This window comes from Aythya fuligula, chromosome 4 (genome assembly GCF_009819795.1).
Source record: "Aythya fuligula isolate bAytFul2 chromosome 4, bAytFul2.pri, whole genome shotgun sequence".
NCBI classification, from domain to species: domain Eukaryota; kingdom Metazoa; phylum Chordata; class Aves; order Anseriformes; family Anatidae; genus Aythya; species Aythya fuligula.
In genome coordinates, this window is record NC_045562.1 from 61260461 (window position 1) to 61275319 (window position 14859).

The following is a 14859-nucleotide window of genomic DNA, read 5'->3' on the forward strand; positions in this document are numbered from 1 at the left end:
TTTTAGTCCCATTGCACTGAGACACAAAGGACCACAGGAAAAAAAAATAAATTATGCAGTCCCTGGAAAACAAGTATTCTTGACGGTTTTTGAACCTGCTAACACTGTGTACAGTTTTTACATGTTCCACTTTTCTAATGTGACGGCGTTACAGCGTGCATGCAAATCTTATAAAAGCAAGTAGTTCGCAGTGCCCCCAGCCAAATGTCAAGCAGGTAAATGTGCAGCCAACCAAGTGGTTCCCGCTGTGATTTGGATGGCAGGGAGCAAAGGCAAGGACCACACACTGGTGCAGTATTTCCCACTTTACAGTTGTCCACCTCTCCCTGACACACAGTTAGCACGGAAGGAACATCAAGGAAAGGTCAGCAGCTGCTCAGAGCACTTTCAGGCCAGACGTACACTTGGGTTTGCCAGCAACACAATGGGAGGCAGCTGAAGAGGTCACGCTTTGATGTACCATTGCACAGTGATGAGCTCAGGCATGTTAACCAGGTGCTATTCAGAAAACACATTTCCAGTACCTAATACGATAAATTATCACTTCCAGAGACCTGAGACAAACTCATTGTCTCAGTCTGGATACCAATACTACAAAGAAACTCAGATTATAAAAGACCTGGAAAGCTTTAGGTCTCTTATATCAACAGCCCTAACCACAAAAAAGTGGGACAGCTAGTACAAACAGATAATGCTCATCAGGAAATTGGTATTGGCTTAGTCTGCTGAAGAAATGCCTCCATCAACAGAGTTGGTCTTGATTTAGCTTAGTTTGAAATCTTCTGTGAAAGCCAGCATCTTTTTCCTGTAACTCTAGCTGCATGTCCTTGTCTATGCAAACTACAGCCATTTCTCACTTACAAATCCTGTGGTAGCTACCATTAACCTGGAGTGAACCTTTTACTCATATTAATTAGTAATCCAAAAGAAAACCTTAATATCTTTGCCTTTTACTACCATTAACCTGTGGTAAACCTAGTACTTGTATTAATTAGTAATCCAAAAATAAATCTTAGTGTCCTTGGCTCCAGAAGGTCTTGATATCCTCACCTTTCATTCCATGGTCTTCTCTTCCACATTGTCTTCAAGTCCTGCATACTCTCCCACTCTTGCTGATATTTACTGTCATAGCTATATGCCTTCTTTCTGCAATTTTAAATCAGTCAAGCGGCAACGAGTCTTGGCTTTTCTGTTCTAACACTGTACAAGAGCAAGGAATCAAATCCACCAGTTCATCAGATTAATAGTTTGGATGCACACGGCTCATTATTGGGAAGGAATATTCTCTTGTATTTAGAACAATTTTCATCTAGAGTTTAAAAAAGGAGCTGTACTTCTGGACAAACTGGCTAATTTAACACACTTGTCCTTTTGTCAAGATGTTCCGTGTCTTTCCAAAACTACACCATTTCCACTCTTTGACACGCTGCTTGTATATGAAGACTACAGGAAGACCTGAGCCAAGAGTCTGTTGCTGAGCTTTGTGCTGTTCTGTCCCGTTTGGGGTTGTACCGCTATGTATCCTCCTGCTGAACAAATCCAGGATTTGCCCTGGTCTGAACAGTTGTGTGTTCTGCACACAGCCAACGTGGCAACTTGTTCTCTGATGGGCAGTGCTGGCAAATGTCCCGAGTTGAGCTGTAGGTAAAAATCAACAATGTTGAATAGGACTCCTAGGGAAATTGTTCAAGAGTTGGCCAAACTTGCCTTAGCAAGACAGACTCCTGCCACAGCAGAAACCTCCTTTTCTTTCTACCTGCCAGTGCATAAAGCCAAATGGGAGAATAAGTGCCTTCTCCTTCAGCGTTTTAAGTTTCTCCAAGGAGCCCGTATGATCCTGGACCTCCAGTCCAGCTGCTTGCTTTGCCTCAATTCATGATGGAGAGCCTAGTAAGAGACGTGGGAATCGTTTTCATATCTTACAATCTGAAAGGGTTGTGAGGCATTGCAATAGGCTGCCCAGGGAAGTGGTTGAGTCACCATCCCTGGAGGTCCTTAAAAGACATTTAGATGTAGAGCTTAGGGATATGGTTTAGTGAAGGACTTGTTAATGCTAGGTCAGAGGCTGGACTCGGTGATCTTGGAGGTCTCTTCCAACCTAGATGGCTCTGTGATTTGATATTGCAATGGGGAGGGCAGCACTGAAACATCCAGGCTGCAAATAAAATCACAGAGGACAAATGAGGAAAGTGTGTGTGTTACTGTAGGAAAAGAGCTTCTTGTTACTTGTAGAAGAGCTTCTTGTCTTACCAATAAATCGCTGGGCTGAGAAACGAAGTCACTTAGGAACATGGCCACGGTCCCAAAAGACACGATAACCTTGTCAGGAAATAAGGGCATCCCCGGGAGGGGTGAACCGAGACGCTCTTACAGCAGCTAACGAGGGAAGTAACCTTAAGGGATGGAATTGATAGGAAGCGCAAAACAGCCTGAACTCCAAAAAAAAAAGGGGGGGGGGGGGGGGGGGGGGAGGGGATCCTAAGAGACATCGCTGCAGAGCCCGGGCAGCAGCAACAGGTCTGGGGGCCGCCCAGACCCCCGGGGTGCCCTCGGCGGCGGCACGGCGAAGCCCCCTCCGCCTCCCCCCGGCTCTCCCCTGGGGGCCAAGCCCCTCACGCTCCTCCTCTTCCTCCTCTTCCTCCCCTCTCCTCCCGCAGCCCGCCGGGGTGGTCCCGCAGCCCCGGCGCGGGGCAGAGCCCGCCCCCGCCATCCATGGGCGGCACCGGCACCGCCGCCACCATCTCAGGAAGGCGGAGCCGCGCCGTGCCCCGGTCGCCTCCATCTCCCCGGCCCCGCTCCGCCCGGTGAGTGCCCGGCGAGCCTGAGGAGGGGGCTCCGGGCAGCGCTGTCCCCCCCCACCCCCAGGGGCAGGTGGGGCGAGGCAGGGGTCCCCCGGTGCGGGTCGCTGCCCTTCCCTGCTAGGGGACGGAGAGCGGCGGGCAGGGAGAGCCCCTTGCCCCGGGAGGGCGGTGGGGACCGTGGGGAGAGCTGCGCTCATGGAGGGGCTGCGGGGGGCTCCGCGGCGGGGAGGCTCGGCGGGGAAATGGTGGCTGCGAGCGGGCGGAGGGGCTCGCCCGTCCCCGCCGCCGGCTCTGGGGGTCGGCTTGGGGAAGGGGGGAGCGCTGCGGTGAGGGCCTGGGCCTGCCGGGGCTGCCCTTTGGGTTACAGGGGCTGCGCCCCCTCCTCCCCGTACCCCGGCAGCGGGGGAGCCGCCGGGGCGGGCGGCGGAGCGCGAGGTGCCCGCGGTGCGGGGCGGTTGCGGCTCCCGGGGCTGAGCGGCGGGGCGGGGAGGAGGGCACTGCGGTGAGAAGCCGTGGGGAGGGCCGGGGGGAAACTTGGGCTCGAGCATAAGCTGGGGCTGCGGTGCGAGCGTGGTGCTGCTAGGGCGCGAGGTGAGCCCTCGGTGGTCTTTATAGGGCGCGAAGTGAGCCCTCGATGGTCTTTATAGGGCGCGAAGTGAGCCCTCGGTGGTCTTTATAGGGCGCGAGGTGAGCCCTCGGTGGTCTTTATAGGGCGAGAGGTGAGCCCTCGGTGGTCTTTATAGGGCACGTACTGAGCCCTCGGTGGTCTCTATAGGGCACAGACTGCGCCCTCGTTCACTTCAGCTCTGCCGAAGAGCTGCCTCTCTGGGATGGCTGCGTGGTGTTTCAGCATCTCCTACGAGATGCCGGGGAGCGCTCGCACATGGGAACGCTTGAGGAATGCTAGTGCAAATGCACCACTGGAAACCACGCTGTGTGTTTTTGATGGTGTTTGGTCCATGCAAACAAAGCACGTGTAGGCGGTCAGCTAAAAATCAGAGCTGCAGATCTTCTGGGGGAGATAACTCGCTTGGGATTTTATTTTTATGCGTCTCTTTCTGTTGTCTGTAAAGTGCTGTGACTTGTGAAAGCGGTGGGGTTTGGTTTTTAATTAATTAATTAATTTTGATGTGTATTTATTTCAGACTATGAAGTAGGTAGCTGCTCAAAGCCAACCTGGGTCCCGAATGTCCTTTTCTTTCTGACCTGAACACTTTTTTGTTTTGAGCATCCTGCAATCATGTTGGATGCCTCCTGAGGTGTAGATTTTGTTTGGTTTTTATTGGTGCTGCCGGACTCTGTTCTGCAGCCTCTGGTGTTTACTAAGCTTGTTTGCTTCTTACTCCTCCTATGGCAACAGGTTGTAATCCTTGGAAGGCTTTGGAGAGATTTTGTAACAGAAAACTGCACCATTTTACCTTGACAGCAGCCAGCTTGGCTTGCTGTGTTATGCCTTGTTTGTGTGTTGTTGTTTTTTTTCTTAAATACACACCTTGGAGTCAAAGGCCAGCTGTAGCTACCTGCTGTGTGACTGCCTTACTTCAGGTCTTCTGGTGGCTGCTTTCACAGGAACCCTGAAGGGGATTATGGACATGGCTTTCCAAATGACTAATGAAATGTAAGAAATACAGCCTTGGGGTGGGCTTCCTGCAGACAACTCCTGCTTCCACTGTCCCAGCCCGGGTCAGTGCCAGGAGGCTCCCACGTTGAGTTTCAGCAATCGAGCCTCTGCTTGATTGAGTTTCACTTCGCAGGGTTAATCGTAGTTCGCATCACTGCACTGCAGCGTCGTATGTGCATGGGTTGCAATGTTAAATAGGAGGAGGCCAGTGCCGTTGAAACAAAGAGCTGGACATCATGCTGCTTCTCAGTTCAGTTCCTTGGAGTTGATGGATCGCTGAGGCACATAGTGAACTTCTGCATCTCTTGGTTCGTCTCCTCTTCACATCTTAAACTTGCACTGGCATTGCGGAAGCTTTATTGGTTTTGCAAAATACTGCTTTTTTTTTTTTTTTTTTTTTAATACCAAGCAAGATATATTGGAGATGTGATAATACTGCAGCGTACTTGGTAAAGCAGTGATGGTGTCGTCCACAAGTAGTGCTTTAAAAAAGCAGGAATTAAGTTTAGTGACTTGTGCGTGGAGAATGCTTAAGTGACAGCTGCAGAATAAAAAGCAACAGCTCCAGTCTTCTAAAGATGGATGCTTGCAAACCACGCAGAAAATAAATGAAAGTTTTCATTGCTATGTATCCTAAGTAGTTAGCAGGTATATATGTGTATATATTCTATAGTCAAAACTAATGAAATGAACATGAAATGAACGCCTTGTTCATTTCACACACCTTGACAGTTCAGTAATGGAAACACTTGAAAGGTTGACACAGCTTCTTGTCACTCGCTGTTTACTTGAACTTGGGGAGCTGGGCAGGCGTTACTACAGCTCAGTCTGCAGTGATGTCTCGCTGTTCTGGAGGAAATGAGATGGCCACATGCTGCAAGGAAGATTACCATAAGCTGCTATCCACTTCTCTTCATACATTTCTGGCTTGTGTGTATGTCATGCTTGCAGTTCTCACAAATGCGAACTTCATGAACTGATTTTCATTTTCTATGCTGTTTGTCTAGCATATTTAACTACTAAGATGCTCCCGGCTAAGCTATGTGTTTGTTTCAGATCTCAAGATGAGGATACCTGCTGGGAGGTTTTTATACCTGACTTATTTTTAGGTAGGTTGAATACCTGAATGCTCACAGGTATTCTGAGTTATAGGTTTAATAGTGTTTCTGCAACTTTCTGTTCATTATTAATGTAACCTTTACGTAGTTTAGAGAAGACTTGGTGTCAGCCTAGAGGAATTGTTCAATAAGACTGTCTGTACCAAGTGTATTGTGATTTATTTGCCAATAAAGGGAGAAAGCCTGGTAAGAATTCTGCAGATTCTTCCTTACAAGACACCTTCTTGATTTCTGAAGAATCTTGAACTTTATGAAAGCTTAACTGAAAATTATGTAGAATTGGAGATTTCTGTGGTGTGTTTGTGATAGGAAGGTGGCTGTCTGTCTCCGTTCAGCAGGATATTGTTTGTCTCTGCAGTATAGGTAGTGTCCTTGCAAGTTTAGTGGTGTCCTTGTCTTAAAACTGCCAGGATTCTGTATCAGCTAATGTCTGACTTTACACTTCTGCCAGGCATGGTGATGATATTCCTGAATGGGAAGGGCATTTTGACAGTGCTTTGTTTGACAACTATTTGTACAGTTAGGTCCGATTTAAATTGTTATTAAAAATATAATAATCATATTTTAAGTTAAAGGAAGTTGTATATACTTTTTCTTCTACCACTATTTCTCTGGTATAACAGAAGACACTACAGAAAATGTGCAGTCTTCTAGCTTTGCCTTAAGACATCAGTTATGTTAGGTCAACTTCCCTTCCAATTTTACCTTTTGTATACACACCTAACAAACATTTCCGTGTGGTGTCTTCTGTACAGTTTTGTATCGTTTTCCTTGACTTTTGCGGTCAAGGCTCAGTTACTTTGTGTGAGCTTCAGGCTTGCTGGGATATTGGAGTGGTTCTTTAGGAATTTCCAGAACGCTCAACTTGGCTCAGAAGGCATCCAAATTCTTAGGAAAAACAAGTTGAGCTTTATCTTATTAAGCTTGTACAACTGCCACTGATCTGTCATTAAGAGGAAAATCTTTTGCACTTAGTTCTGGTCGTTTCTGCTGAAAAATGTATTCTAGGCTGAAAAAGTCTAATAACAAGAAAAGATTAAAGGAAGAAAAATAATATGTTGGAGCTGGTTATTTCTTTCATTATTGTTTAACTTAACATTCTCTTTCTGATAAGAAATCCTCATGGTTTAATGACTAAGTTTTTACATTTCTGTGTTCATATACATATGGTTGCTAACATTGGCTTTTTCAATAAGGTTTGGTAACTCTGATATTCATAGGATTATTAGTGTTTTTCTTGGTTTTCACTAGCCATAGGGGGAAAAAATAGCTGTGAGGTTTTGTTTTTAGCTAGACTGGGCTTCAGGGAAACGAAACTGTCTCTCATTCTTCGATCCGGCCTTGCATTCCTGAGGCCCTTATCTTTGCTGATGCTGCTCTATCTTGTGCACGCAGGACAGAGCAGAGAACGAATCCTCCACATTGTTCGTTCTAGCAAGTCGTTACAGTTTTTGGAAAGGCAGCTTTTGTTGTTACAGAGACTGTAAGGTGTGGGAGGGACCAAATCTCACCTTGCTACCAACTTGTGGAAGTGTTTCTGTCTTCAGACCCTTTGACCTGGGAGCACCTCGCAAGTGAGGATGTTGGCATGAGTTTGGGCTGGCTGAGGCCAGAGGTGTTTGCATTGCTTTGCCATCTTTTCTGCAAGTGAGTGATCTGAACAACATTTCCATCGGGCAGCGCTGCTGGAACTGGCAGCAGAGGCTTGTTGAGCAGAGGCAGCTTGTGCTGGGGGCTCCCCGGTTTGAAGTAGGGATCTTGTCAGGGGCAGTGTGTCCCCAGGCGTCCCCACTGGTGGCGTTCTGGTCCAGATGTTTTGTTGGAAACCTGAGGGGTTCCTGTTTACTTTTCTTAAGAAGCACTTGATGAAACTGCTGTGATTTTGCCGATTCAACAACATTCTTAAAGATGCGTAAGCAGCCAAAGTCACCTTAGTGCACTCAGCTTTAGCAAGCAATTAATAACAACTGTTGACTGCTCGAGCTCCTAAGGAGAACCTTTCAGTGTTTGGAGTTAAGAGAAAGTAATGGCTGACACACACAGTTATCTTCTGGGAGGGTGATGGATTTTATTGTATTTTTAAATTATTTTTTTTACCCGTTTTCAGTGATGAAAAGTTATGGTTAAAAGAATGGGGGCTTAAACTGAGATACAGTCTCTGGCTTTAGTTGTGAAACAGGTGTCACAGAGATGCCCTCTTCTAGGTCGTGCATGGGGAGGAAAATGGGAGTCCTACAAACTGGAAAGTTACAGATTAAAGAACCCAAAGGATATGGCCAATAATTGCCATCAACTGGAGTAACAGCAGGTGGTGGTTAATCACACATTGCAGTTACTGTCGCATGGCATACTGTGTTTAGTCAGAGCTACAATTCGTATGTTTGTACCTTTAATTGTGTTTGTTTCTCTTGGAGCTGTCCCAGCGCTCTGCTTTGTTTTTGAAAACTCATTGACCTGGAACTATGCATAATTGTACTTATCCCTCTTTCAAGTACAGTGTGTGCAGTAGACCATTTGATTCACAAACTTCAGTCCTTTTTTTTTTTTTTTCCTCTTTTCTGTCCTACCAAGCTTGGTTTTACACCCGATATGTTCAACTTATGCAGAAAATTGCAGGTATCTTGCACTTTCTTATTTGTGTGTTCACACCTTAACAAGCTGTTTTGTGTTTTTTTTCCAGAGATGGTGCGCTGAGTCATTTCCATGAGAGGCTTCTATACCACTCCAGGACAAGAAGACATTAAAGAATAAAAGGTGTGAGGACACCAGCATTTTACTGCCTAGAAAGCTAACCCCCGAGTGAATGTACTGAAGATTTCTAGGTTTGGTGGGACAAATACCTCTACCTCAAATTTTATGAATACTGCTAGCCATGGCTGTGGAACTCTGTCTGCTGCTGCTGCTGTTGTTTTGTGGAAGTACTGTTTCAGAGGTGCAGCCTATATACAAACCGCCTCCTGGGACTTTGGATTTTGGATTTGTACCTGCCAAGACGTATGATACAGGTGCATACCACGAACCCGGGCCAATAGGAATTTTGTTTAAAATAGTCCACGCTTTCCTGTATTTAGTGCAGCCCAATCCTTTTCCTCAAGGTAAGTCGATAAACTTGGTAATTTTATGTTCAGATTTGTTACCGATACCAAGACCATAATTTGGAAGCATGTGATAGCAAGGGCTTGATTAGTAGCATATGATGTGACCTGGGAATGTGTACAGTTCCTTATAAAACAACACGTTTTTCTGCTGTGCATAGTTGGAGGCTATTAATGAAAATGAAATGTTAATGAAATTTCACAGTACTTTTCTCTCATATCTCAAAGCTGTCATGTATGTATTTGAGCCTATTTTTCCTGACTGTTTTTTTACTTATTTATGCTCAGAAGCATGGGGTGAGAGTAAAGCATAACTTGTTTTCTGTTTAATATGAAATTCTTAAAAGGCAGGTCTCTGGGATTTTCATATTGTGGCAAGCTTTATTTATTTATTTATTTATTTATTTAGCACAGTATTATTGATGTAGCCTAGGAAGGATCATAGAAACTTAGCAACTTGAAATAAACTTCATTTGTTTCCATATTTGCATCAACAGTCAACTTTCATATAAGGGCAGTTCCTTTACACAGGCATGCAATTTCTTGTTCCTTTGTGAGCCGAAGTGAAAACTGGAACTGCATTTATGTTCCCAGCCCCCGTTCCTTTCTTACTAAATTGTCTCTTCTGAAGGGAATGTTGGGATATCAGAAGAGTGTGTGCTTATCGAGGTTGCATTGCTTGAAACGTGCTTTTGGGATCTGTGTGTTTGTGGATTTTATAGTTGCAGTAATGTCAATTTTCAGCATGCTTTTTGTTTCATTTAGCTGTTAAAAGAAAATGCTAATGTGTTTGTATAATACTGGCTTTTAAAATTATACTGAGGTGAAATTTTAATAACCTAAGAATGGCTTTGGCTTGTTACTGATTCCTTTTGGTGTTTTAGCTGTAACTGTGTATAAAAGAAGCTTAAATTACTTTCTAGTGTATACAATTATGTTAAGATTTTAAATTACTAAAGGATTTAAAAGCAACTTCTTTGGTTAAAGACCTGTATGATGCTCGTCAACTATTATTTGCTGGTATTTTTGCCATTTCTTCGATAGCTATGGAAGAAGTCAAATGAACTTGAATGAATTGCTTGTGTTTAGACAAACTCCTGGAGTCCCAGACGTTAACCCAAAAAGTGAAAGCCTGGTCTGCTCCCTGCAAAACTTGCCTTCTGGGCAGGTCTTACACGAGGTGCAGCGAGGCCAGTTGCATGCGGCTGATGGGGTGTCACCTTCTGGAGGAGCTGTTTCCAGGTGCCTCTGCTTTTGTGGCCTCTTTCCTTCCATTCAATATGCAGACGAACTGTTTGCCTCCCCGTGAGACCCCATACGCTAGGGTTAATGTCTGCATTCAGCTCTCTGAAAAAGGCCTCTGTGGGGTCTGAAGGCCTGCTTGAATATTTTGCTGTCTTTTGATTATGGAAACTTGAAGTCAGTGAGATATTTATGGTGTCTTTATAGTAATGGGAATTTGATCTATAGTCTTGTGTGTCAGATTTAATATTATGTGGCGTAAATATATAAATAATTGAGTATGCGGTTTGCTATCAAGATTACAGTCACATGGGACTGCTTGTGATAAGTTCTGCATCACGTAAGTAGGTGTTTGTGAAATCCAGCATTAAAGAGAAGGGAGGCATCCGAAAGTAAATCACTTCTGCTTTCCTTGTAAGTTTTGAGCATCTCGCACATCTCATTCCTGCTGGTGTCCTGGCAGACTCTCTTAACCACAGAAGTTATTTTTAGAAGTTTGGCTTTCAGTGTTTTCCTTAGGTGAAGTCCTTTTCCCATGCCCCTGCACACCTCGCTGCAAAATGCAGATTTGGCGGATCATGTCAGTTTGAGTCATACCATTTAATTGGTTAATCCCTTTAATCTCTTTTGCCATATGCTGTTCTATTTTCACGTTCATGTATTAATGGTGTAGTCACATACTTGAAATGTTGGATTTTTTCAACTGCCAACTTGAAATAGAGTTAGTTCTGATTCAGAGATGAAAATAAACATAATCACAAGTGTGCACAGAAAGCCTTTTCAATGCTTCTAATTCCAAATGTTGTCATCCCACTTGGTCTGGTGCTTCAGAAGAGTTAGTTCCAGGTTGATGCCCCAGAATATTGCATGTGACTGTAAGATAGAGGAGGAACGTGATTCATAGGCAGGACTCTGCATCGCTCACTTCTAACTTTGATCTTAGTAGTCTTATATATTTTCCCTAGTACTTGGAAGTACTTAATGTTTGGTTTTCCAATCTACTCTTAGTACGCTTAGCTAGGAGGAAAAAGAAAAAAGTGACAGGTTTGTCTAACTGCATGTAGATATTCCTGCCTTTGCAAGTCATTTTTGTGCTTGCAGTAGCACTCTGATGTTACAGTGTAACATCTACAGTCCTTCAGTACCAAGTAAGCCTTTAGGAAATAAAACTAGCATGAGCTTTATAGCTTGTGGTTAAAGCAAAACATGAAGTACATGAGAGTCTCTGGGAAAAATTGTTCTTAAGTTGTTCATTTGCCTGCTATTAAGTCTTAAAAATTATTTAAATGTTCTTATTAGTTACTTTAAATAGAGCAATCACTTTCAAATTTTAAAACAAAATAGTTGATTTTTTTTGTATTTGTTAATTAAATCTGAGTAATTATTTGATAAACAGCTTCTAATTAAGCATGTTGCTCATGCCATGAGGTTTGCAGACATACAGCTTAATCTAAGTTCAGATTTAATGGGTAAGTTATTAATAGGATTAAACGTAGGGCCTGAGTAAAGCACACTAACAGAGCCTGGGCGAGGAACTGGAGCTCTTTTGGTTTGTTTCAGATGCTGGATCTTTAAGAACAGCGCTGTGCTCCTTGGGTATGGCAGGAAATGAGTTTAAAAAATGAACAAGGATATCTGCCTGCAATGCTTCAGTGCCTGTGAATGGATTCTGCTTTCAACTCCATCAGTCAAATACTTTGGCTCTCGCTGGATGATGTGCTGGTGTAAATGGGAGTCACTTACTCTGCAGCATAAGCTGTTAAGAAGGGAGGCAGCCTCCTCTATGAGTTGCTGATACACTGGAGTGGAAGGGACTGTTTGAACTGGATTGCTACGTGATGCTCATACAGGAGGTCTCTTCAGCCTCACTGTGCCTTGCTTTCTCTGTTTCTGTTGTTGAAGACAGTGCAGGATAGAGCATCGTTATTCTTTACTGTTAACAGCATCGCTCACAGTACATAGATAATAGGAAAACTGCAGGTTGCTTGCATCACCCAGCTAGGAGGACATCTACACAAACAAGCCTCTGTCCTACTTAGAATCTGTTGCACAGCGAAGCATTAAGTTATTAGCAGAGTTAAGTTGACTGATGGTTGTGACGTGGTGCGTGTCACCTGTTGGGCTGGAGACCTTCAGGTGGGAACTTAGCGTGGAAAGGGCATGGGTCCGGCTGCTCTGAATATCTTAGCGTGGCTTTGTCTTTGTTCCCCTGGAAACTGGTTGTTAGTTGCCGTTAAGACGATTTTAATCCGAGATTCCACTTGCCAGCAGGACGTGCACAACAAATCTTCACTTTCACAGCTTGTGTCCTGTAACTAAAGCGTGAAGAGTTCACAAAAGAAACAAGCTGGGAATAAAGTTCCTTCTCTTTTTGGATGAAATAAGGCAAAAACTTAAAGGCATGTTTACCTTGTTGTATTGTATCTGAGCGTATTGCTGGACTCTTGTGCCACTTGCTTTAAATTACAACTGCTTTGTTCCAGCTTCTGCTTTTTAGTCTGGATTGCTCTGTTCCTGCTGAAGTGGGAGGAAAGCTTTCATGTAAACCTGAGTGCATCTACTTCCTGGGCAAAGCATACCATTAAGTGTGCTGTTTATCTGTGGGGAAGAAGAACAGCAAGCTGTGTTGAGACCTGGACTACATCCCTCAATTCTTTCTGTCTGCAGAGTCTCACCTGTTGAGCAGTTTGAGGATCTGACTGAAGAGCAGCGCTGGTCTGTTTTAGTGCGAGTCCTGGCTCTGACCCCTGTTGTTCTTCCCTTTTCCTCGCCTGGTCAGTCTTTTAAAGCAGCTGCAAATCAAGTTTAGCAAGTTAGTCTTGTGTTCCTTATCTCTGAAACTGGTATCCCACACGAGTGTATTCAGCAAGTGTAATATATTTGACGTTAAAAAAAAACACACACAATTTTATGTGAAAATAAACTGTGTCTAGCTAGTGTAGCTGTAATAGAAAAATCATAAGTAAAACCCTCTTGGAGGTAGGTTGGATGAACACTGAGGATATTGTGGGGAATTTAATACATCAGATGTGTTAGAGTTGAGGTTCTAAAGCAAACCATCAAAAGGCTTTATCACCCCCCACAGATAAAACTCAAAATTTTTATTTTTCGTATAAAATAAACTTTTTTTTTTTTTTTTTGCAAAGAAGTTTACTTCTTGCTTGTCCAGTTCCACTTTGCTTTTGTGTCCTGTTACTAATAAGTCTTCCACGGTTCCTGTATGAAAAAAAGCATCTGTGCAAAGGAGAAAGGATAAACCATCTGTGGTTTTCCGATTAGTATCTGAACAGGACAGGTTTAGGAAGCCTTTCCATTTTTGGCAGTTTCAGTTTAATAGTAGACTAAATACGATACTTGACACTAACACCCTTGCCTCATCTGCACAAGCATCTCAGCACTGCCTGCATGAGATGCACGCGTGTCTGGGTGTTGCAGCACTGGAGCTAAACACAGCCGTGCATGGCTAGTGATGTCCTTTTGGTTTGAGGTCCGAGACTCTGGAGGCGCTGGCCATGTCCAAGAACTGCATTCAAGCTCTGGCTTACGTGCAGATGCTGCAGCTCATCAGCATAGTACGGTGCTCAGGTTTCCAAAACAATTACAACCTTTTGTAAAAATGTAAAACCTTTTTCCAGTTGTGCAAAGTTGTTCTCAGTATTATTTCAGACGCAGAACCATGCTGATGTGATGTACTGCTTTTCTGAGCTACTGTTTGACAGCTACCCCCCATGCTCCTGGGTTGGTTTTCTTAACACTTGCCTCCTGGAGCTGGACTGGGAGCACAGATGCAATTGCTGGTGCAGGAGGCAAGCAGGAAGGAGAGCAAGCCTTAGAGTAAGGTAGCTGTTAAATTGGCTAAGCTGGGTTGTGAAATGACAGCTTCAGTGAGATGTAGTCACTGCCTTCACCACGTCCTGGTACTGTTCTTCTTAGTGCTGTGGCTAGAAGTGTGACACAAATTTAAGGTGGTAGCCAAAGCGTGTTTATCAAAAATGCAGGTTTCGGTGGTAGGGGCTGTATACAGCAAGTAGCAGTGGTAGTGGTTTGGGTAGAACTGGAATAAGTGGGGGGATTTACAGAGCGCCTTTATTTAGTCTTGTGGGGTATACGTTGAAAGAGATGCCTTGTGTCTAAGGTTAGAAATACTGTGGAATACTGAACAGCAGGAAGATACAAGATAAATTAGCATCTTCTTTTCTCTGCCCACTCACATACGCTTAAGGAAAGAGCGTTTAAAAGATCATTGCTCATTTCATGCTGGGAAGTCAAGAGATGCTCCACTTGATGATACACATATGTAAACAAGGAATAATACTGAAATACTTTCTGAGAAGGAAAAAAAAAAAAAAGCATATTTAAAGTATGCTTTTTATGTTAGGAGCATAGTTCTTTTTTTCCACAAACTACTCCAAAACTGTAGACTACCTAACAGATTGCTTGTGTAAAGGATGTTTTGTGGATGGGGAGGAGACAGGTTCTGGGGAGGCTTAAACAGATCATCTGCTGGGAGCCACCATAGAAAAATGTGGTTGCAGACACTAACAGTTCTTTTAGACACAGGTAGTAGGTAGACAATATGCAAGTCAGTTTTAACCACTGTAGCACCTATGATTAATGCAAGATTTTCAGATTTACGAACACCTGGAATCCTTTCTCCACAGTATCCTGAGTGCTTTCCCTGATCTCATTTAATGCTACGTGCCAGCTGTGCCTGGGACAAATCCATGCTTCTACAGTAATTGAAAAATGACAATTCAGCTTCACAATTTAGAATCATGCAATGGTTTAGGTTGGACTGGACCTCAAAGATCATCCAATCCCGATGTTCCTGCCATGGGCAGGGATACTTCCCACTAGACCAGGTTGCTCAAAGCCCCATCTAGCCCGGCCTTATAACTTCAATAATATTAAGACAGAAGTGAGAAATTAATGAAAATGAACCCTGAGCGGAGCTTGAGGGAGTTGCGCTATTTTCCATGGGG

General features: G+C 44.0%; 1 protein-coding gene across 9 annotated transcripts in view; it reads left to right on the forward strand.

Annotated features, from left to right (window-relative positions):
• The first annotated feature begins 2749 nt into the window (after window positions 1-2749).
• The window catches only part of PROM1 (prominin 1), a 62093-nt gene continuing 49983 nt past the window's right edge, over window positions 2750-14859 (forward strand). For 7 of the 9 annotated variants that reach the window (XM_032187332.1, XM_032187335.1, XM_032187338.1 and 4 more), the window contains exons 1-2: window positions 2811-2871; window positions 8221-8635. In XM_032187332.1, the coding sequence (XP_032043223.1) occupies window positions 8413-8635 (223 nt within the window). In that variant the 5' untranslated portion in view covers window positions 2811-2871; window positions 8221-8412. The other 2 variants (XM_032187333.1, XM_032187334.1) reach the window with 2 other exon arrangements.